We start from the raw sequence: 25,279 nt of genomic DNA, 5'->3' as shown, positions 1-25,279 counted from the left end.
AATTTAATACATAACTGTTTCCATCAAACACATGTTGCTTTGAAAACCCCAACAATCTGCAAGCACAAACTGGCTTCAATGAAGAACCAACCAACCATTCACACCACTAAACTATTAAAGCCAGTTTATTAGCTAAAGATACCTGAGGTAATTAGCTACTTGGTACGACCTAAAATTCAAACTTTTTAAGCTATATTTAGTGAGTCCTTAAAGTCCTTAATAACTAGAACTTAAAAACAAGAGTGAGGAATTGTGATAGAAAAGATTATATGAGAGATACTTTGTAACAATAGTACTAAGGATATTAATTATTCCTTTCTATTCACGTATTTGATATTGTCCTAACAAAAATAATAGAACCATTTTATATTATTGCATTTGGATTCTGAGTCGGTGCAGGGGGATAAGAAAGTAAATTCCCTTTTTATCCTTTAAACTGGAAAACAAGCCTGCACTTAGTTTCTCAGTGAGACTTAATACTTGAAACATTCGTCACATAAGTTACAGCCATTTGATTATAAAAAAAACAGTGCCATACAGAAATAGTGCATTACTCAAGAAATAATTTGTGATCCTTTTCAATATCTTTTATCTGAAAGACAGCAGTGACTAGAAGGCCAACAAAGATTACCCTGCTAGCACGGGAAGTGAGTCCATCGGGCATGGAGTATATGGACACTTACTTTTTTGAATCTCAAACACCTTTGAATGGGGAATAAGTTCCAAATCACTCTACTGAGGCAGTGCACAGGACTCTTCTAGGCTATTAGGGCTTTTAGCTCAAAATCCCAGGTGCCTATATGTCCAGACAGAGTATTTGTGGATGGCTGCCTTGGTCTTTCCTAGCTATCTTCCATCCAGCCGCCACCTCCCAGATTGCATCACTCAAGGTTCTCACCCTGTGTCATCCGAAATCTGAGTTTACCTCCAAACGTTGCTGACAGATGATGCCAGCAGTACATGCCGTGACAACAGCGCAAGCCAGATCCATGTCAGCCAAGTGGCTGTTCTCCATCTCCACCCCTGTTACACAGAATTGCTTCCACCGCATACTCCCTCTTCAAAAAGGTGTTTAGGCAGAGAAGTAATTGCAGTGAAACTTTTATAAAGCAGTATTTACAGGCCTACAGCTATGCTTCTGCCAGAGCATTCTTGCTAAGTAAATCCCACAAGACATTAAAGCTGCGAGATAAACATCAGTGGTTTTAAAACTAAATAAACACAGCAAATCATTGTGAAAGCTGATTAAGGAAAGTAAAAAACACGTGACGAGCCCTACTAATGATCACTACTAAACAGCAATAATAAGAACTATGGTGTTCAGCAGTAAAGTTTTCTTTAAATGTCTGATAACGTTAGACTTTTTGGATACTCCCAAGATTTCCAGGGTTTTAATTCTAAAGAAGAAAGCTTCTTTAGTGAAACATTAATGGGTTCCTGAGGAATAAAAGCATTGAAAATGATAATAAAAGCTACCCACAGATTGCCTAAGAAAGCAATAAAACTTCTATTCCTTACAGTTATCACCGTAGCTACTTCTACCTTTCTAAAACAAAATAAGCACACTTAAAAGGACCAGTTCCCGGCACCCTCTGAAGCTGAACACCCCAACTAACTAAGTCAACAGCAAAACTTTCACGAATGCCATAAAGACAAGGACTCACTCACGTTCTTCCTTATATGCGTTTGTGACTGGAACAATTCTGCCGACACAAATCTAAGTTTATGAATGAACCAAAAGGGAAAAAAGCACAACGCAAAACAACCTCATACACCTTCTTCAACCTGTACACCCATATCCCTCTAACACCTATCTTGTACCATCAAGAAAGGACAGGCCTTTTTTACTTATTGCAGCGTAAACAGAGAGTACAGATAAAGCACAGCCTCTGCTTCCGACAGGGAGGCAGACAGGTGTAGGAGAGAAAGGCAGGGAGTGCATGGGAATGGTAGCCAAAATCATGATAGTCTCATGGATTTGTTTGTTATTTAAATTCTTCTTTTTTTTTTTTCCTCCAGTGTTCTGCTGCAAGGGAAGAGTTGATTATAAAAACGAAACAAGAATGCAAGCCTTGAATTAAATAAGCCATCAGCAAGGAGGATGGTATTAAGAGTGAAAACCTGCAGGAAGTGCCTATGAAACAATATCCTAAAGTCCTAAGGGGGGAAAAAAGGTCCCTAAGACAAAATAAAACAGCTGCATAGAAGCAGATGATTAGCGCGAATGCAAAGCAGGTTACAATAATAACTTGCAGTGCTCTGAGGGACCTGCTTCCACTGGCAAATATCCACCGCATGCTGGCCTCTTAGTCGCGTCCCGGCAACGTGCAACACACGTAGAAACTTAAATGGTTAAAACAAAGTATGTGCCATTCTGAATTTTATTCCTAATAAAGTCTCTAAGTAGGTATTATTAATCCAACTTTTCTAAGTATTTATAGGTTAAAGCATAGACACTGAATAGATTTACTTAGACTTCATACTCATAAGTGAGAGCCGTAATTCTGTTTTTTTTTCTTCATTATCCATTTAGCACTGATTAAGGGTGGGGCGGACCAAACAACACTTAATTCTATGAAGAAACACTGACATTACAAATAGCCTCAAAACGTGCAAAATAACTCAAGCAAGCCAGCTTAATTTTAGCTTTTTTCCCTCTATCTTGACTAAAGAATCATTTTTAATAAATTGGAATGTCAGCTTAAACAACACAAAAAAAACCAGTTTTCAATCCTGCCAGTGCTCAGTTACTAAGGTGAATACTGGAGTTCTGTTTTTAAATTGTATGAATGTCTTTAAAAAAAAAAAAAAAAAAAGGGAAAGGTATAAGAAAATGCACACACTGCGTATTTTTTAATAAACCATTAAACTTTTTAAAAAACTCGCTAGCTACTGTTACAAGAAAAATTCTAACACTGCTCTTCACAAACAAAAAATATTTTTTCATTAAATTATAAATTATTGTAAGTTAGTGAAGTACTATAAAGCACTTCACATAGAAAAGAAAACGGATTCTGAGACAGAAAAAACACCTGATAAGGTGATACCGAAACATTCGATTTACAGCCTGAAGAAAGCACAATGAGAATTTTCAGAGTGTTCAGTGATCATACAAAAAAAAAAGCTCAGCAAAGACATTTTGAAATGCTACATTGGAATGCATTTGTTTTAAGTAGAGATCAAACCACATGTGTTTGGGACTAGTAATGGAATTTTTCATTATCATTCTACTGACTACAGCCCAATTCAATTTCAGAGCATGCTTAAATTTAGGCACATAAATGCTCCTTTTTGACTTCAAAGTATGGATTCATGTACTGAACTGCTTCCTGATTGGGGAATCATGTCAGTTTTGGCAAAGATAAAACTGCTGTTCTCCAAACGTATTAAACGGTAACACTTCGTCTCATTCATACTGAAAAATATACCTAGAGAAATATCTACCTACACCATAGCAAATTAGCGGTATCATGGATGGGGATGAATTTGTAAGAAAATTCACTGATATTGAGCTAATTCCCAGGAAATACTACAGCAGTTGATATTGTACCCACTTTCTCACTAATAGCGGATGCATGAAAACGGATCAGGTGGCTCTTCCCCTCGATTAAAAAACTAGATCGTGATGCACAGCTACTTCTGTGGAAAATGAGCAGTTTGGCCAAGGGAAGGGGTGCCCTCCGTGCCTCCTTTTCCCAGAGCACTGACCCCTTCTCACAGCTCAACGAGGGCAAAATGAGCCACAGGACAGCAGATGAAAAAATATGCGTCGTGCAAAAGGCAGCCAAGAAAACGAAGGCCCGGGCTCTTCTTCCATAGCCACCACCGCTGGCACCTCCATCCCAGTTTGAGGTGGGGCAACAGTGAGAAGCCCAGTGGTGAGCTCTGGGAGGCTGAAGGACGGGACTGGTGGGGCACCCCTTGGCCCTCGAGCCTGGGAAGCAAACGGGCACCCTCGCTGTGTGGCCTGTGGGGAGGGAACAGCCCATGCTCCATTTCCACATCAAAAATCTCACACACAGTTGAGGGGAAATTATTATTAATAATAATACTAATCATATAGAAAAGTGAGAAACTTTCATTTCCCAAGCCTGAACACACGAGACTAGCAATACTGCTCTTTATCTCCGGTGGGAGGCAAACCCAACTAATCATCAGTGTTGCACCCACTTATGAAAGGGTCAAGGAAAAATGTATTTCTCTTACAAAAGGGAGAATATCATCATACAAAGTCATGCCAAGAGGCCACAAGAGAAGTTTAGCTTTGCTCAGTCTGGAGTGATGCTTCTGAAAACCACAAGTCTCCTCAGTGGTCCTACCTTGCCCAGTCTCTCCCTTTTTTTTCCACTCCACCTTCTTAAAAGCAAACACTCCCTTGAATTTCCATTTGGCAGCAGTAGTGGTCCCTTCCCTCTGCTGTTGCTGAACTGCCAGGAGAGGCAACCCTCTCTGGACACTTCTCCCTCTGCACGATGGGCACTGCTGCACTGCATGGCCAGCTGATGGTGTAAGACGGTACCGAGGCCCTTCACAGTCACCAGTAGCAGATTTGTCTCAGAAATACATGCATCAGGGTAAGTGATGGTGCTCAACTGAATAGAACTACTTTGAATTCCTAGGTTACTTCTACAGAATTTGGTATCAACATTAGTTTGAACTTGCAGCAAAAGAGACTTTACAGTTTCAACAGAACAGGCAAAGATAGGAACAGACCTAAACCACACTCAAGAGAAGCGGCAGAAGGGTGGGGAAGGTTCTTTAGATTGCACTCCCAAATGAAGCCTGTTGCAAGTGCTTCTCAGTACCTACTTCTGGATTTCTTCAAGGTAGGACGTACAAAAATGTATTCACAACACTCTAGCCTCATGGGGTCATATTAACAGGTGTCTAAATGACGTGAATTGTACGAAACAGCAGATGACAAAAGTCCAATACATACAGACCTTTTGAACCAAACAGGTAATTAAAAATTAAAGACAAAATATAATAAATTAAATATACAAATTATCAAGTAGAATTCACAAATTTATAGTGATGATATTAGACTAGAGAATCCAAGATGAATCCTACTACTGAGATATTCAGGGTCATATACACAGCACAACCCAAAATAGTATTATAAAACGAAGATGCAGATTTTCATAAAGCATTTACCTAGTACTCGTATACCCTTATTTTTCTTAGACAATGATATAGACAGAGTAACACAAAATTGTGTGAAGAAGGTCATGGCCATTTACAATTTAGGAAAAAATAAATTGCTGAGCAGATGGTTTCATACCTGTTGTACTATTGTTGTTAGTTCCAGGCAGAGCTGTATGACATTATTTCTTGTTACTGAGTAATCTGTGACAGCAGCAAAAGGTGATCTAAAAAAAAAAAAAAAAAGAAGAAGAAAAATGTTGAATAATACTGCCATATATCCACTTGCTTCACTGGTGCACAATGTGTTTAGTACACATTGGTTTTAGAGATATTAAAATGACACAGAATATCCAAAATGTACTACTAAAATTGTAAAATACAGGATACATATCCATGAAAAATGTTCCTCTCTCCTTGGTTTTGCAGTTTTTAAGTTCCTCTTTTAAGAAATTACATTTATAAAAGCATTACCTCTCACAGCCTCACAGTTTATTTCTGGACTGCCTTTACTCCCACAGAAAAAGCCCACCTTGCCTTCTGCATTTGTTTGGGAATACCCTCATAAAGGCAACCAGAGGCAGTGCTTCCACCTGTGATATGAATGGTGTCCAGATGTGAATCAGATCAGAAAAGCATTTGGCTGATTCACTGGGATTCTTGGGACCTGATCTAATATCTGGTAAAAGTACTGGAGGGACTCAGAAGTAGTAAAATCTTTATTCAAACCAGAGAATAACATTTGGAGCCAGAGATACATTAATGCTCAGAAGCAGCTGCAAAGGCTAAACTGGGGGCAAAACCTAACATCCCCCCGCACTGTGCTACAATCAGAAGTGCTTAGTGAAATGAAAAGTGTAATCCAGCATCTACAGACATCACCTACATGTATCCTATACCTTAAAACTTCATATAAGAATGTTTAAAATGCTTGCCTACCTAGAAGCTCGCTTGCTTCCTAGAGACAGTGCTAAAATGTATTTGGTTAGTGAGTCTGACAGTCATCTGATTTTTGTACTACAAGTCTGTGTTAAACTATAAAACTCAACTTGGCCTATTTTCTATATTCAAGTAGCCAAACACTAGGCAGGACTGGTGCTTCCTCCAAGAGAAGTCAAGATTTTGACTTTATCAGTGTTGCAAATGAGGTTTTTATGGCCATTATTAGCATTGCAAAGATGGCATTTCTCCCTAATATACCTGCTTCAAACATTTAAAATAAAAAAAGAAAGGTGGCAAAGAACCACAAGGATTGTAAGGTCTGAATAAATTAACAATAGATCATTTAATGTGCCAGGATCTCTAAGCTGGGTGACTACACCCCTCCCCAACTGCCTTCTTTCATCACTTCTTAGAGCATACATATTCGTACATATCTTTAAGAATTTTTCAACGCTGGTTGGTATTATGCCTTCCTCATTTAAGGCTAGAGACAGAGACAAGTTTCCAGTACAAAGAACTGTGCTGTAAGTATGTCCAAATGACAACCACAAATATAGTTCTACTTGTTCTTAGTAGGGTTCTAAATTTCTTCTCCATACGCAGAATATTGAAAATTTAGCGCAGGCAGATTTGGAACTGTCCGTTCATAAACCCATGTGAACACCCCTATCTCCACCTGCTTCCTCTAATGCCCTCTTTCTTCTCCAGGGCTCCCAATCCAGCCCTGATGGTTCATAAGATCGAACGAACTTTGAGGTGCATACTCAAGTCTAGCAGCTTTAATTTGATGTAATCCATCATACAGCAATATATACTTTCTGCCTGTATTTTCTAGGGAGGAAAGCAGTACATTCTTTTTAAAATAAAAGGACAGAAATTGGAAGCTAGGCAGAGTTTAAGAAACATAAAAGCAAAAAGAGAGCGAGGACTTAGTAGACAGCATGTGAGTAGGTTCCAGAAGGTGCCTTACAAAAGCTATTTGACACAGACATATAATCACAATTCAAAGTCCAAGTTTGACACGGGATATGGCAACTGAGCAGTAGGTACACACTACAGCAGGCCTGCCCACGGACACACACAGAGATTATTACTGAAGTTCAGGAGACATGTGAGCATATTAAAGGATAAAAGGTAACTGAACTGCTTGGTTATGAACCATAATTGTGTTTAGAAAAAGTACATTAGCCAAGATGTACAAATACGCTGGTATTTTTCCTTTCAAAACTGTAACTGTTGAGGTTCTGAAATCTACCTGAAACCTTGGCTTAAAAAGGTTATGTTCATTTATGAACTCACTTTTATTGAAGATGAATGGAATCAAGCCAGCAAATGGTATTATTTTACTTTAAGTATGGATGTTAATACAATTTGATCCTCAAATTACACAACTGGAATCTATTTGACATTTCAAGGCCTCCAGCATTTCTCTAAACAAAATCGCATGGCAGGCTTTGGCTAATACCGCATCATCTTCCCTCATACTTCTACAATTTAGTTTGGTTTCACGGTTCACGAGGAAAATAATGACATTTTTACCATCATTGCTCTTAGTGAAGATCGTTAGAAATGCCCCAAATAAACTTTGTTGACATTTAAGAACAGGCAAAGGGACTGAGACATTACTCATTTTTGTTACGTTGAAGTTTACACGGTGAAGATTTACTGAAAACAGCATGTGCAGCAGGCAGCAAGGGTGCCAGCAGGAGGGAAAAGACTACTAAAAATCAATAACTGCTATGTAGTATTTTGAAAGGTTCTTCACAACCTGGAAAGATAAGGAGACGGGTCCATGTTATGTGGACTTTGCTCCTGCAGAAAACGCAAGGGGTCCTCAAGCTGCCTCCTCTGCAGGTTTCTGTATATAAATCAAATCCCTCACATCAGTTTCTGCCGAAGTCTCTCCGGGGTATTGCTGCAAATTGGGCCGGTACAACTGCAATTCCCTTTCCTCCCTCTCCCCAGTTCAGACCACTTCCCTGGAGGCAACCTGCAAGCACAGCTATACAGCCAGTACTGCATATGCAGCCGGGGGAATGGTACGGGCCTCTTTAAACATTTACTACCAAAGGAAATGTATTTTTGTTTATTAATTCCCAAGCCTCAATTTCAACAGTGAAAGTCCAGCAAGACTTAGCATAACACCATGCCAGCAGTTTCTACCAAAATACCAACAGAAACTTCATTGTAGGATGGCTGATTGGATTTAGAACAGCGGGAGTCACTCGGGAGACAGCGTAAAACACCAATCTGACAAAAAACCTCTTCATTGATAATATATTCACTGATTTTCATTTTAATACAGCCCAATGTTATTGACTGTGAACAGATCAAACAATATATATAAATGCAAATAAAGCTTACCTACACTATTAACTTTTCAATTGGCTGCTAAACCACTTCCCTTCTCAAGGCATAAGAAATGTGCCAAGTAAAAGGAATTCCTTGTTTAACGAGACCACTTCTCTCTACTTTTTAAAAAATTATTTCCTTGGCTTGGCTGAGCCATTTCTATCAGCTTCCAATTTCTACTCTTTTCTTTCAAAGCCACATCTTCCGCAGTCCCTTGGACCTTCAAGCCTCAGATACCTCCTGTGGCTCCAGTGAAACAAAGTCCCTGAGAACAACTGTAATTTTCAATACGTGTGCTGTCCAAGTCAGCGCTCTAAGTTAAACGAGAGCTAAAGAACTGCCTTGGACTGGGGCCATATGTTGCCCTACTTCCTGCTGTGATATTGACCTCAGTGTCCCATCATCTCACCTCCCTCAGTCATTTCCAAGACCTTTTCCAACATACATTTCCCTATTTGTGGAATACTTATTTACTCGGTTTCTACTGTAATTTATTTGTTCTTCCTTCAAAACCTCCCTGTGATTCTCTTCCTTTGCAACACCCACGTGAAAACACCTTTGTAGCTCCACAGCACACCACCCTGACCATACGCCCCTTCCATTCATTTCCTCTTCCAGACCTCTGCTGGTTTCCACCTTCCATTCTTTGTCTACTCCTTCTACACCTGACACCGTAAGGAAAGGAGATTTATGCAATTGCATCAATGCTTCTGCACGCACGTGCAGGGTGGTTTTGCCTTGGTCTCACCTTTTCTCCTGCCTGCTCCTTTCTAACATTTGAAGCCATTGACCGTTTTCAAGCCAGTTTCACAAACGGGTGGGTAATAGGTTGCATGGATAATTAAGTTCCTACATGTTGTGTCATCATGCATGCAGCTGGAAAAGTGGGAGCCTCTTAATTTTTCTACTGTGCAAATGCACATTGTGAGCCCGCACCTTATTAGACAGCACAGATTCCATCAAGAGCTCCTAAATACCTCATTCACAGGGGAAAAAAACACCTTACAACTAGTATTTACTTTTTTTTTTAAACATTAAAGTCAATCAACTTTAAGACCCTAACCTATAGGAAATAAGGTTTCCCTAACACCAGGCATGACAGAGCTACCTGTTCTTTTAAGTTCTTTTCACCTTTTTTTAAACCTGTGTTTGAGATAAATAATAAAACACCTCTGAAACATCAATTTGTTTATACATGTGTAATGCAGGCTGTAATACGTGCATGTATGTATACACTTTTATGAATTGAGATCTAATTAAAATCTTTAGCAGTATCAGCATCTTTCAGAATGAAAAAAACTATTATTATCTAATGCTAATTAAGTCACCCTGAAGGACTGGTAGAAAAACCACCTACATCAATATAGCACAGCTAATTCCCTCACAGAATTAAGAAATAATACAATTCAACAGCTATTAATAATCACAACTACTGATTGCACATGAAGGAAAACCCTTCCCAAACAATTAAAAAAAGATGTGTATTGTGAAGGAGATGCATAAATTCGGTATTTCTACATTATCAACATTTTCAGCCTCATATGCTTTGGCCTCCTCATCTCTCTTCCTCATATAACATTTGTTTAGGAGAAAGTGATACGTAGAAATAACTATTTCATTTTTAAAAGTTGCAATTTGGGCAAATACAGACTGTTGTTAGTAAAAGCATTGCCCCAAAATAAAAGTTAATCATATTTCACCCCTAGTTGTAGTCCTGAGCTGTTTTATAATGATAGACATTGCGAGGGGTTTAACACCAATATCATACTTGTTTTAGCATCCTAACATGGGAAAACATAATCAGAGCAGTTTGATTAAACATAATAGTCCAAAATGTTTTAAAAAGAAAGGTAATCTAATCAGTAATATTCTACAAAGGTAACACATTAAGCTCAAATAAGAATCTGAATGTACAATATTGTTGCCTCTATATTTGTGCCAAATCCATCTAAGATTCATGAAACGAACATTTTATTTGGATTTCTAATGGAACGGCTTTACGTAGAAGCAGGGAGGAATGCAGTAAAATTCACACTGGATAAAGGAATTCTTTAAATGAGTGCTCTGTTAAACATTTACAGCTGTTCCAGTAGCACGATATGGCTAAGTACCACAGCATTCTTGGGCAGCACTTACCAACAGGTTTGGCATCCCATTCAAACAAGCATAATGGGGGAAATGCATAAAGGAGACATAAGATTCACAGGTTTAAGACTGAAAACCAATTGACAGAAAGCGAGTAAAGAATCGCTAAACTCTCTGCTTTCTTTTTGTTTGGGTTTTCATTTGTTTTCCCCCACCACCTTGTGTGCAAACCAGATCTACCCTGTCAGGACAAGCAATAACCAAGCATGGCTAAAAGGACTGTATGAAGTCATTTATAAAGGAGACTCGAAACCAGTAACACTTCCTTTGTCAGTAAGAAGTTATGGGCTTGCAAACATCCAAGCACAATTTTCACAATGAATGCTCCTCTTTACTTAAAACTACAAAATAGTCACACCATAAACATCACCAAGGCTCATCCACTGACAACAATGAGACAAAGAAATCCAGCTGACAACATTTTACCTCCAAGTGGAAGAAAAGGTATGCATTGTGTATGTCACCATGGTGAAAAAAGGGAGCAGCCTTTTTTTGAAGTGGGGGATGCGTTCTGCTGCCACAGTGCTTCCATACAAAGCAGGCGTGAAGGCTGCGCCGAAGCTGAACACCTAGGACTGTTCATACATAAACAAGAGTGTTTTCAGGCTGCACTCCTCTGCAGACAACAGAGCGTCACCCAAAAAAGTTTACTCAGCCCCCAGGTGAGGCTTGGAGGTCCTGTTCTGCTCTCCAGACTTAACCACTGAAGCGTTCAAATGACCTATAACTTTAGGCACAGATTTTAGCCTTACTTAATAGGATTTATGTATGCATGTAAGTGCTTCGCAGAATATTAGCACATTTCAGGCCGTGCCAAAATGAGTTGCCCAACCTGGGGTTCGAAGTCAAAGGATTACACCCCACCACTTTGCGAATGGCCCTAAAAGCAGACCCAGACCTGCCAGAAAGGCCTTTTACTCTGAAATTTTAAGTTTTGTTACTACTGTCAGCAATTTGACCCATATCTTTTATATGACCAACCATTTCTATTTGCAGTTGGGCTTTTTGTTCATCTCCTTGTTCCATTTTGTTCACGTATCACGTATCCAGACAGCAGTGGTAAATTAATCAGACTGGTGCACATTTGTCAGCCTGCTAGCTTTTCTCTGGCCACAGCAGTGAGTCTTGAATACAAAATCTTATCTCCGCAAGATCTCTTTGTTCCTACGACTTAGATCTCAGTGTAATCTGCAGCAGCAGTTTAAGTTTTTTATTTCCAAAAGGGGGACAGTGCTAGGGTGAAAAACAAGGGATACAGGAGAGTTGCTGTGAAAGGCATATTGAATCACTGCCCACACAGATGGCTGAGTCAAGTATACTAAGAAAAATGCAGCATTCCCTGTCAAATCCTAATTCATGACCATTAAAATCTGCGACACAACAACAGACGCAAAATGTTGTAGTAGTTGTCTCATGGGAAGTTGATTATATTTTCTTAAATTCTTAATTGAAAAATAAACTACTGCATTATCTTAGTTGTGTCTTTAATGAAGACTTAATTAAAGCCTGAAGAACAACCATCGTCCCCTTCCTTACTCCTAGTCCCTAAGTCCGCATTTATAGTTCATACGATATTGTTACTATTTGCTAAGATCCAAAACATTCTTCTTGATGCTGCACAAGATCTATGGTATGAGGAGTCCTTGCTCCAGATACCAGGGCCCAAGCACGACAGAGCAGGCAGGAGCAAGCAGCCCAGATGCACAACTGAGAAATTTTTCTTGCTCAGTGGAGTCAGCAGGAAATACGGATTTCCAGGGTGTTTGGTTGGCAAAGAACACACAGTGGTGGAGGTGAAGGAAGGCAACGTATCAAACCAGGAGCAACATGGAAGATGGCACCAGCAGAAGCAAGGTTTGCAAACAAGCTGTGTGCTGGCAGAGCAAGGAGACAAGATGGGAAGAGACAGAGCTCATGCAGCTGCCACCAAACGTCACCCCAGGTCAGGTTCCCTCAGGATCCTTCCTCCTCCACAAAGAGCACGACAGTTCTTCCCAGTTAAGACTGTAGTAACGAGCTCTACCTGTTAAATCTAGCTGTCCCATGAACGAAAAACATATGATGTACAGTGGGACTTGAAGGGGGAAAGTGGTGGGCTTAAAGGACGTGTAAAAGATGCTTTTGCTCCCAACGCTGCCTTCACTTTACAGCAGCCTCTGACTCATTAGGAGACAAACTCAACACTCAATGTTGTGCCAACTTCTGATGAAAATACAACCTTCTGTCTGTCTGTCTGTCAGATGGTTTGTTAAGTTCTGGGAGAAAAAGTATTGGATGAATCTGAGCACCCTTCACTCAGGACTCATCGCAATTTCAGTAGCACAACCAATAAGTAGCAGCAAATTAGTAGAAAAGGAATGAGATGTGAGTACAGTACAAGAGCTGGCTGTGTCTCAACCAGAGAGAAAGTTAGTTAAAAGCACTGCTAAATGCTCTAAACTTGGAGCTCAGCAGAATTTTCTGGGCTCCTTACAATATCATTGCTTTTCAGTTCATATTTGCCTCTGGATAAAAACTGTGAAGTTTCACTGGTGTCACTGAAGAGACAGGTAACATGGTAAAATCCTAACATAATTTTGTTAAATACAAAAAAAGTAGTTTGTTTCTCAAAATCCCCTGGGTGTTCATGGTGCTTCTAGATCAAGAAAGCCATAGATGGATGATGAATATTTAATTCAGAGATCTCAGAGGCAGTGAACACCGACACATCCACACACAAAGCACCACTTCCACAAAGTGGTTTTCAGGTGGACTGTAAGAACAGTGTGTGCTGTAAGAACAAAACCTTACCTGGGATTAAGAAATAAATATGTCTAATTTCAATTTCAGCTAAATGTTCAGATGCTACTGGACATACTACTGTACAGAAAAAAATACTTTTATGAGGTTAGAGATAGCTTAATGCCACAAAATTGCAATGCATTCATGTTGTGGGTCCACAGTAGTGAACTCACAACAGTAATCCTACTTTAAAAAAATTCCTCCCCAGGATGGAGTGTGTCAGCCTGATAAAAGGCAGAAGAATTTCCAGGAAGCTGACACATCAGAAAAGGAGGATTCAGAAAGGTGCCATACATTATTCCAAAGAATACAACTTTCATGAATTACAGGAATAAAGACTGAAAAGAATACCAATGATCTAGAACACCTGGATGACTGTATATATTATTCTGTAATTCCCAAGAAGTATCACTGGAGACATTTCAATGCAAAGTTGCTTTAAATATCTGGTAAGTAGTTTGTTGCTATAAAGAGTGGTTTTCCATCAGCCTAAGAGCTACGTTAAGTGTCAAGTAGAAACGCACCATACTTTCCCAAAAGACTGCCATAGTTTTTCAAGAAAATACCATTCTCATCAGCAAATTGGCCTGGAAGAATTTGAAGACTAGGAGAAGAGTATAAAATAAAACATTATCGAGCTAAAACATTTTTTGAAGTCTTCTGTAAGAGAAGACAGATTTTGTGGGCTGAGAAAGTAACAGGAAGTTAACATTAGTCTAAAAAGTTTAAGGACATTATAATCTATTAGTGTGGTGACAGTATGTTACAGGACATTATTGGAGAGCTATTTCATGCTCCTCAAATTCATCAGCCAATCTCTTCTGAAAATAGCTAGAATTCTCTACTAAGTTTTCCAGTTCCTAAATGAAACTAAACCAGATGACTTTTAAAGCCTGGCAATAAAAGCTACCCTAATTTTCAGCAAAACTCAAATCTCTGACATACATGTGGAAGTAGGACTGCTCCAGGCAGAGACCTGTAACAGAGAGTGTCCTTGGATCGGCCCTGCACGGTGGCACTGCAGGAGCCACAGTGAAAGTAAATCACAACTCTCACACTCCTTTTGATAATTATGCCTGGCCTAACGAGGTCTTTACAGATTCTAAGTGTCCTACAGAAACATCATAAAAAGAGAGCTCACTAGAGCAGCAAGTGAAGCACAAGTTGTACAGAGTCATCACCATTCCCTACACGTAAAAACCACATCATTGCATTTCTATGCCAGTTGGAGCTGCTGCTAGCTGTTTTTTCCAGACGTGACCTGAAAAACACTGCATAGGGGCAGCCCAGTATGGGTCTTACAATTGGGTGAATAACCCTAATAGCCGCTTTATTCCTCCTAATGGTTTACTCTCCCCTCTCTTGCACCCCAGAGATGGAACTGATGTTAGAAACCAACCAAAACACTTAAGATTTCGAGCCCAGATTTAACAGTAACAGCTGTGTGGAATAAAGTTAAATCCATGTTCCTGACTTTAAATACTTTATTTTTAAAATCTTTCTATCTCCCCCTAGTGGCCCCAATAGCTTCTTAGAAGGAATATAATAAGCAGAAACCCATTGATCTCCAGATGTTCCCACTTCCTGAGAAAAATGCAGTCATTGGCTGGCCTGCCTTCATCCCAATTTGGGGGCTTCACAAAGAAGGAAGAGCAAACCTAACTAAAATACCCATATGCTCATAAATAAGAAAAGTCTTTAAATGTTACAGAAAACATTTGCAAGAACCAGGTGTTTAAGCTACACAGATCTTCAAAAGGACTTTCCCACAAATCTGAATGAAATTAAAATATCACTTCTAGGGAGCCTTACCTGGACACTAAAGACAGTATCGCTAGAAGTGGGCTACCACCATGGCTGCCCTCATTTTTAACTTCTTGGAACTTCTGGGTCTGACTAGCTATCATTTCAAAAAAAGTCATCTTGTATCTTACTGGGAGTAGAATCCATATGCATGTTTCCAGAAATTATTTTAGAGGTCTTCCTCCACCAACACTAAAACCTGCTAACAGAACTATCTCTTACAAAGACAATACAGCTGCCTTTATATACATAATTTTACTAAGAGATAATTCTCAACACACTTCTGAGCAACAAACAAATTTTACAGACTGGATTTGTGTTTTAATACTAAAAGTGCATAATTTGGGCGTAGTGCACAGTACTACAGTGACACATTAGTGCTCAGAAGCAGATGTTTCCTAGCATCAACAACTACTTTCTTCCTGAAGTTCAACTACTAAATTCATATTAAGATGCCAGAAACACATTGTTTTTCAATATGTTAAACATATATATATATGTGTGAAAGTTTGCTTTTTAATACCAGAGTATTTTATTAAAAAAAAAACAACACACTACCAAATCCTCAACCTTGTAACTAAGTCTTTATCCATTAGCCACAATTCCAATGAGAAAACAATCAAGGTTATTTCTAAATAGAAAGAAGTGGCAAACACCGATCTACCTATGCAGAAGAACATTGTTTTCTACTATTCCGTCTGTTTTAAAACCCAGAATGATATGCTTTTCTCTGCCAAAAATGATTTGCAGGGAGAAAAAGTGAAGCCTACAGGTCTTCCAAGTAACAACAACAGGCTAGAGATAGAGCTAAAAATCTATTCCCAACTGTTCAAGTCTTAATACTAAGCCTTTCCATGAGATTGTATTGTTTCTCTGCACACCTAATGTTAAACATCTAAATAGAAATCTAGGAGCCCAACTTTAGGTACTCTCGTTTTGAAATATACAGAAAGGCTAGAAAGGGGGAGAAAACAAGAAGCAGTGGTAGCTGTAGTCTGTCGAAAAAAGAAAGAGGTTGCAGTTCAGCTTAAGAAATGGAAAAGATTCATGCCTCACCTAAACCTTTCATATGGAAATCATTTATGGGACAGAAGCCAGTTTTCCTCAGGACAATGAAAGACAACAAAACCCGCAGCCGTAAATCCAAATAATTCTGTTGGATTTTAAGAATTACACAAAGATCGTACTCTAAACAAAACTTCAGCTGCTGGATACAAAATAAGATACAACTTTAAATCAAGATAAGCATTTTATTTTTTCCTGACAAAAATGCACTGTGATGCATTCTAAAAAGACATACAGATATGTCTTTTAGATAGATTTTAGATAGATTTAGATAGATTTTAGATAGATTTAGAATAGATAGACTAATTTTAACCCACTTCAGTGATCATCATAAATACCTGCATATTACTCTTGTTATCATTAGAAAAATGTGACTACAGATATAGTAAAGGAGAGCACTTAAGTCCTGGCCCCACGTACTTCCTAGATAATAGAGGTAAAAATATAAGACAATTCCAATTGCACCTACAATTTCAGAGGTATTTCACTGCCATTTAGAAAACTGAAATGCAACATGCATGTTTACACACACACACTCACACACTGGAGGTATATATTGACACCTATTTAATGAAAAGTATGATCACAGTTTTGTGAATGTGATACTATCAGAGCAATAAATCTGAGTTATGCAGGTCAAAGTGTTGTTCTATATTAATAATAAAATACATATATAACCTAATGATGTCATCCTGCTGCAACATTGTATTTCCAGATATGCAGAGGATTGCAGTGTAGTGAGAAGTATTGTACTGAAAGGCGATCCGAATTGCATGCTGACTTAACAAGAAAAGATTGCTACAACCATCCTCTCAGAATTTGTAAATGAATTCTGCTTCCATTTCAACGCCGACACTACACTTTGTAGAGAAGCTGGGGTTTGTGCGTGTGCGTGATCTGGTTACCTGTGACACATTTGGGAGATTTTACCTGTCCAACCAAGCCAGCAGACTTTTAGCTGCTCCAATCAGATCCACTACTGATGTCAGAAAATCATTCGGTAATTTGCGGCTGGTCCTTCCATCATAGTGACCGCTCCTCCTCCTCCCAGTGATGAAGTTCTGCAGGTTTTTGGCAGATGCATTCAGTTTGTGAGAAAGGGTTTTTAGATTTTCCGTTTCCAAGCCATAATTCTGCATCGAAAAAAAGATAAAGAAAAGTTATCTTTGCAGCTGAACATGAAGTACCGAGAACAGCAAGACTGCTCTTCTGCTTCAAAATTTAAACCATTCCTAATAATTAAGGTAGAAATACACCCACTCATTACTTTTTAAATGTATGGCATGTTCTGTTTCTAAAGCGCATAAAAATAGAACAAAAGAAGTGCAAAATTTTGAGTGATCTTTTAGCTCGTTTTAAGTGCACTGAGAAAAACATCTCAAAATGAAGAAAAAAATCTAGTCTGGAAGATTGATTTGCAAAGCAGTGCGTCACTCGCAGCAGATCAGATGGTTCTCTCAGTAGATCTGATGGTTAGGGGTCAGTCCCTGGTGTCCATACTCACACCGATTCTTAAGATCTCATTAGTCAAGAGGGCTTGCAACTAGCAGAAGTATGGAGTATGGACACAGTGTGACACCAAATTGCTTTTGTTGGTTTCAGTGAAGGAAGCACAGTCATTACCTTATTTTTATTTTTGTTAGCAGTAAAGAACAACCAGAATCACAGACCAGGGAACACAGTGATACTCAGCTCAATGTCTGAGTTGTCCTTTTAAAGTCAAGTTGTAAACTTTGCTTCCATTTAAGAGTCAATCCCTTAAACTTAAATTATATTCCTCAGATGTGCAGCAGAGACAGAAACAATTATGCAGAAATATTAACAAATAGTACTTGAAAATCCTTCAAATATACAACTGTTGCTGAAACAGTACAAGAGAATGTCCTAATTTAATGTTCAATTACAATATAATATAGTACAATCAGTTATTTGTTATTTCTAGAATAGATTTGTTTTCCTCACAAATGCAAATAATTAATAGAGTTATTTCAAAAGAGATCTTTTGCCTCTGTAAAGGCAAAGCAAAAGCAATTACATAGACTTCAGCTTATTATTCCTGTAAGAGAAAGATGGGACTTCTGAAGGTGCTCCTCGCCTCAACCACATCGCAGGGTTATAACACGGGATGCTCACAACTTGTTCAGCTGACGATGGAGGGGGCTACTATCAAAGGTGGACTGTTTCCTACCACAAAGGATGATGAAGTAGGATGCAGAAAGCCCCGCAGCTGCACACAAAAAAAATCTACTTCCTAACGACACCCCGCCTCATCCTCCCAGGGCCCCGCTTTGGTCCCCACGCTAATCTGTCCACAAAGTGAAGAGATGGGAGAAGGGATATATTTTACAATGCTAAATTAAGACCACTGAAGCTTATTTACCTTAGTCTTTTTTCTATAGGAAATGGGGGGGGGGGGGGTGTGTGATTATTTACAGCAGTTATCATGCTCCTAATCCAAACCATCTACTAAAGGAACCTGATCTCCTCTTTAATTACACAGGGACTGCAGGAACATCACACTGAAGCTAGCCCCAGCCCTCCCACACAATGGGACTTCGAAGCAAATGGGAGATCATCATGGAAAGGAGAGACTGCCGCCTCCCAGCCAGCCCCTCTTCCCCCTTGTAAACCCAACACACTTCGTGGGGGAGACACTAAAGCGACAGCCATCTTTCCGCTGCAGAGGATGCGCTTTGGGACTCGGATGAAGGCAGAAGTGACCACACACTAAGGCTGTACTTTAAAAACTGCTACTGTAACATCTGTGAACATCCATATTTTGGGCAAGGAAGGCTTTGTGGGCAGGTTTCTCAACTCCACAGTTTCTGCACAGGCGCCGTCCTCTGCCACCATGTTCAGTTCCCAATTAGACAAATTGTATGTTTGGGCAGTGACTTTTTCACCAGGTAAATATTCAATAGCAATTACACAACAGATAGAGTTAGGTTATAAATAAAAAATTACAAGTTGAAAACAATAAACTGGGATGGAAAAGTAAAACGTACTTCATTATGCAGCTAAACGGCTCATAACTAATAACTTATTAAATCAGAACAAATTAAAAAGATAAACATCAGATAAAAATAAATTTGTTTTTGCTGCCGTTTTCTGTGGTTGCTGTGCCTGAGAGACCAAGATGGAGATTGAGGACTGTGTGGGAGTAGGTTGGAAAAAAATACCAGGTTTGTTCTTCTGTCATCCTGCTTCTTGAGCACCTAGCTCATTTTGGGAGAATTAACAGGGGAAGAAACAAATGAAAGATATTCTGGATGAAAGATTTGTCACACCAAACGTCTTGCAGATCAGCCAAGAGATCCCTCTCTTTCTCCATCCCTCATTTTGTCACCTTGTCCGTACCTCATCCGCTTTGATGGCGGGTGTCGGGTACCAGCGGCGCTGGCGTGCCATGCCCACCGCAGCCGCAACCCCGGTGGGAGATGCACAGACCTCCACTCCCACCAGAAAGCAAAGCACCAGCAAAAAGAAAGCCTGCGATATCGGACACTGCGGACTGAGCAAAACAATACTCAAAAATTCATTCTACAACAAGAAAATACAGTGCATTTGTGTATACGCCTCTTTAGAAAATCGGCTCCTGTAAAAGCTTAGTGGCTTCTTGTTAACATTTCAAGTGATGGCCACCTACAGACACACGTTTTTCAGATGTCTTTTTTCACTGTCAGATACATGGCAAGGAAGAGACAATGTTAACAGATACAAAGTCTATTTTCACGCATATTCATCAAATGTGTGTGCGTTCTTTAACATAAAAAAAACTGAGGGGCAAGTGTAACGCCTAAGCTACACATAAAATTCAGTCTTACATGAGGAATGGCACTGATTTTGGTAAAGTCTCCACCTGTAATATGAGACAGATAAACCCAGGGATGGAAAACACAGAGATAAATTTCAGGCAGAACAGATTTTTGGGCAGCAGTGTTTATCGAAGCCTTCAAGTAGAAGGATCCTATCACAACAGCCAAGCTAACAAAACCCCCACTTTGTTTATCACTAATAGTTCTGGCCCATACTAAAAACGAACAAAGAGTTGCACGTTCTAATATTGGAAAAAAGCTTGCTCAAATAATAACTGCCAAGCTTAATCATACTTTATATGCGATAATATACTAGTAGCAATATGGTTTTCTCAGAAATGCACTGCGTTTATTTTCAAGCACTGTAAAGAAGATAATTGCAGGCAAAGGAGACAATTCTTTGTTTTCCCCTACTCTGCATTTAGCCGGCACTAACGTAAGTTATGCTTTCATTAGCCAAAATAAATTCACAGTCACTGAAAGAACCACAAAGAAATCTCTGCGTGCTTGTAGAGACTGCGAGAAGCAAAGCAAGTGGACGCATCCGCTTTCTCAACGAGAGGCCACCGAGCAAGAGTCTCTTCAGAGACACCCCACCTCAACTGAAATGGTTCTAATGGAGTCTCTCCTGGCAATCACAAAACAAGAACCTGATGAAGCTAAGCTATGCAGAGCAATAGCTTGTCAGCAGGTGTTCGAACTAAAGGTGGTGTGAGCTATTAATAGACGTTTTACCTGCTAATTACTTTTCTGTGGCTTCACATGACAGTGTGAGTGATGAATTGTAGCTCTTTTCTTCACACGCTGACAAGCAGCAGCTCTAATCACCACTGATGAGTTTTGCTTTTTTTTTTTTTTTTTTTTTTTGGTGAGGAGAGCCAGCCTAGTCCCTCTGCCAGCCCATCCTTGCACCAGCACCACAGGGCAGGAAGGGAGTTTAGTAACCAAGCTTTGGAAGTAAAGTGACATTTTCTTGATCAATGTTCACTAGCTGTCTCCTCTGCTTCCCCCAGTTGAAAAAAAATAAGAATAAAAATCAGAGGTCATTTCGTCTCTTCCCTGTGTTAAATTCACTTAACCCTTGCTGGCAGGGAAGCGCACGTCACACTGGTTAAAAAGCAGTGTGTTCCTAACTCATCTAGTGGTAACTAGCTCTGCGGGGTCAGACAGGGTGTCTAGAAGCTGCTGAGACCTTTAGTCTAGGTGTTTTTATGCTGCCTGTTGCAAATGCAAAGCTAACTGAAAAAGCCAAGCTCAGATACCAAAAGAAGTCCAGACCTAAACACAGCGCGTTATGCAATACAAAGATAGCCACAGTCCCACTGACAAATCCAGAAATCCCTTAGAACAGATGTCTCGAGCACAACTTTTATGCGGCCACGAACGCCTCTACATCTCCAAGCACAAAGGCCACATCAAGTTCAATGACATCGTTTGACTCCCACAAACAATCCAAGGTAGAGAAATGAGCGTATGCCCCCTCCGCCTCCCTCCCTAAAGAACTGCTCCTTCTCTTCAGCCCAGAAAGCTGCTGGAAAAACACGTGGAGCAAAATCCACGCAGCGACCAGTGCTAATTCTTACTGAAGAGACACACAACAGAAACTGAAGATACTACTGTAACACTGGTGCTTGGGGGCAAAAGGAAAATAAAACCAGTTTTTCCAGGCAGGCAGAGCAGATAGCAGTGCTTACATCGATTAGTTTCTGCTGCCCCTCTGGAGAAGGCAACCATGACTGTATAAACCACAGAAGGTAAAGGTTTATTTTTCTTTGGCAAATGTTTATCACCATACGCGCAATCATTATTTTTTAAAGAAGGAAAAAAATGGCAACCTTTTGAAAAGACAGATATTAAGGTCTAGATAGCTGTACCGTGTAACAAATTATATGTAGCATATAATAAATTATGTGTGAAGAAACGCACCTTCTCAGTTATGCCTGATATCTCTCAGTAATATGGATAACAATCATAAGGATGAAATCATAAGTTTTCTCCCTAAATGCAACTTTTCAAAAAGTATTTTTCCACTTATTCACAGACTGAATGCAGGAGTTTTAGGTAAGGACAGCATATGACTGCTAAGAAATGGACTTAAGGTAACCCCAAGCAAGATTAATTCTGCTCCTCACTATTTTTCAGTACTTTCATCTTCCATATTTAACTCTTGAGCATTATTTCTGTATGTATTATTTATTGCCTTTAAACAACCAACCTGGAAACAGTAAAGTTCAGAGTCCTCAGTTCTCAGGAAGCCTGGGGAAGTCTTTAAACGAATAATCAAAGCAGCATCACATGGCTCCCATGGCACGTGGCAGCCATTTCAAAACCACACCTCAAAATCTGGGGCAGGCAAAGATTCGCCAAGAAAAATTCCACCTTTTGTCTCCAACATTGTTTTTAAAAATGAACAAGCTGCATCTGAACCTCATTCTCCAAAACGTTTGGCTGAACACATCCCACAAAGTATGAGGCAGATCGCTTACCAGCCCAAAGTTGCGAGCAACTGAGAAACACAGCTTGTCATATGGAAGGTGCCTTATGTAACTTTATACCTCATCAGATCTGCCTACGACATATATTTCTAACGGCCCTTCTTCCAGCATCACGAAATGCCAACACTAAGGTTATCTCTCCTTCAAATAGCACTGACGTATGGGGTAATTTAGAAGCGCGCAACACATGATCCTTACACATCTGTTTCGTAAACACAGAATAAGTAGATAAGAAGAAAAAGGCAGATAGCTCAAATGGCGCTTATCATTTACTGCAATTATTAAACATATACCGATTAAAATGCAAATGGTTTCAAAGAGTATAATATTTGTCCTAAATGTTTACAGTCAGAAAAACTCAGGTGCATGATACTTATAGCCCTGCAGAACCTGGGAAAGATTCATAATCATCATCATCATCCCCTTTCCTGAAAAGTGCCCTTCTTTTTCTACAGCACAATCAAGCAACGTATCAAAAAGCCAAGTCCTGGTCATGCTTTGTAGCACTAATAGAGCAATTACATAAACTATTCTTTTTTACTCTTACTCAGTCATCAGACTCTGCAAGACCAAGTGCTCATTATTTTCTTGTTTTTCTACTTTCTCATGTAATTTTGTCCCTAGCCAGCCAAGTGCTCTTATTTCTCCAGAATTCAAACTACCAGTTACGTACTGGTACTAACAGCTAAACAGCAGTTTCAAAAAAAAAAAAAAAAAAAAAAAAAGAAAAAAAAAAACGGAAATAAGTAAATTATTAGGAATACGCTACCTCTTTAAAATATTTTAAATTGTAACAGCCCCTTTTTATCTTTTATCCAGTCTGCTTTTCACTGTGGGGTTGGATCTTTAAAGGTCCCTTCCAACCCAGACCATACTATGACTCCATGAGCTGGAGCATATATTTCGTACTTGCCCAAAACTCCAAACAGCCCAAAGATAAAAGCAACTAAGAAAAGTATCTAGGATCCACAGCTGATTCTTGAGGCGAGTGGGAGGAAGGATATTCACCCTTTGCATACAGACATATTTACTGCCTTTGGCATACCACAGGGTTTCCTGCAGTTCTGTAACGAAGATCTACTAACAACAGCAACAGACATTTTCAGTGTGATCTATATGAGGTATCAGAAAGCCGTTAACTCCTTAGCTTTATTGATCTGGTGATGGACTTCAGGATTTCCTCCTCTGCAGTTAGTTAAGTTAGCTCATGCTGAAGACAAAACGGCAGGTGATATATAAGCAGAACTTTAAACTTGCAAAGGGCAATAGAAAAAAGGGTAAGTAATTTTTCTGCTATGAGCACGCAGAATATTAACAATAAATCCCAACTCCAGTACATACAAATCTCCATTCCGAAATGAAGTCTTCCTCATTTAGCACTACGGTGATTAAGTCTAATATTCACTACTACTGACAAAAGCAGTTTTTAAGATCTGGCTAGTGATAAGGGCAAAGGAAAGGATTTCTGTGTGAGAAATGGCAAGAAGATGAAATTAAGATAAAAGGTATAATTCTTAAGAGAAATCGAATCATTCACGGGTAAAGTAGGTCTATTTTTTATATTCATTTGCATATAAATGTTTTGTGTTAATGGTAAACGATAAGTAATTTCATGCTGTTAGTGCACACCAATGTTTCCTCTGCCAAATAATAATGCTATTTCATCTGCTGCAATCGTCTAGCTTTACAGATTCAAATATACAGTGTATAATAAATTCCTGTGCAGCCATAGCAGATTTAAATAACTAGCATGAAACCAGCACCAAAACCAGTATGCTGTACAAAGCAAAAACTGTTCTGTTTTTTAACCAAACTCTACTCTGCACAAAGGCAGATTCCCTGAAGAAGTATTTTGCAAATTCAGATGGACTTTACTAAGTTCTTTAAGGAAAACTTTAAAGCATCCAAAAGTTATTTGTGAAGTTTTCTAAATATTCTTATCTTCCCAAAACAAAATATTTCCCACTTTAAGGTCTCCTTTTAAAAATATTTGAAAATATTCAAAATCGAACAAAACTTATTTAATCTTCATGCAAATAAAATGTATGATATTTTGGAGAAGTAAAGCAAAAAAAATCCTCATGCATCAAGGCATTGTGGTGATATGTTAGGTAAACTAGATCATTTTCTTAAAAGATGGAAGAAGTCATCTTTGGTTGTGCAGTCTTCAGTCTTTGTATTCTCCAGGCAGTGAGGCAAAGGGTAGCATTTTCTGGGAAAAATATGACACCAAGGAAACATAAAATTTACAGTCCACGGACTCTCAGAAAAATATGGTCATACCCAGTTTTGAAAAATTAAACTCCATCTCCTGACAATCAGGTGATGGAAAAAGAATTATGTGCATTTCTTTGCGTTCTGCAGCACAGTTAGGTGCTTCAGGAGCTACAAGACCTCCAGATGCACTCCAAACCTGAAGACTGATACAGTGATCTGATGGCACTATCTCAGTAATGTGTTCTTCAGTATGCACTTCTCTTTTCGCAAGCATCACCTCCATCTTTCCTCAATTTACTTTCCGATGGCATTGTTCATTCGCATCCAGTGCTTAAAGCAGCCATCAAAGAAACAAGGCTCGCCACATTTTATGTGTGGCTGAAGGTCTGCTACAGTTGTCTGTTTACTGATGAAATGCAAAGCAGCCTTAGACTAGCTTCACTGCCATGCACATACTGAAAGGATAATGTTGAGGCTAGATCTCGCTGGTAATTTTTATAAGTGATGAACAAGTGTATGTTT

The 25,279-nt window shown here is 39.2% G+C and overlaps 1 protein-coding gene across 6 annotated transcripts in view; it reads right to left on the bottom strand.

Annotated features, from left to right (window-relative positions):
- CNKSR2 (connector enhancer of kinase suppressor of Ras 2) overlaps nt 1–25,279 on the bottom strand; it is a 216,650-nt gene that overhangs the window by 149,999 nt on the left and 41,372 nt on the right. For all 6 annotated transcript variants that reach the window (XM_063342919.1, XM_063342929.1, XM_063342934.1 and 3 more), the window contains exons 3-4: nt 17,161–17,363; nt 5,282–5,369 (exon numbers count right to left, since the gene is read on the bottom strand). In XM_063342919.1, coding sequence (XP_063198989.1) covers nt 5,282–5,369; nt 17,161–17,363 — 291 coding nt within the window. The remainder of the gene's footprint in view (nt 1–5,281; nt 5,370–17,160; nt 17,364–25,279) is intronic.

This window comes from Chroicocephalus ridibundus, chromosome 1 (genome assembly GCF_963924245.1).
Source record: "Chroicocephalus ridibundus chromosome 1, bChrRid1.1, whole genome shotgun sequence".
Lineage (NCBI taxonomy): Eukaryota > Metazoa > Chordata > Aves > Charadriiformes > Laridae > Chroicocephalus > Chroicocephalus ridibundus.
This window is presented reverse-complemented; position numbering and strand designations above follow the sequence as displayed.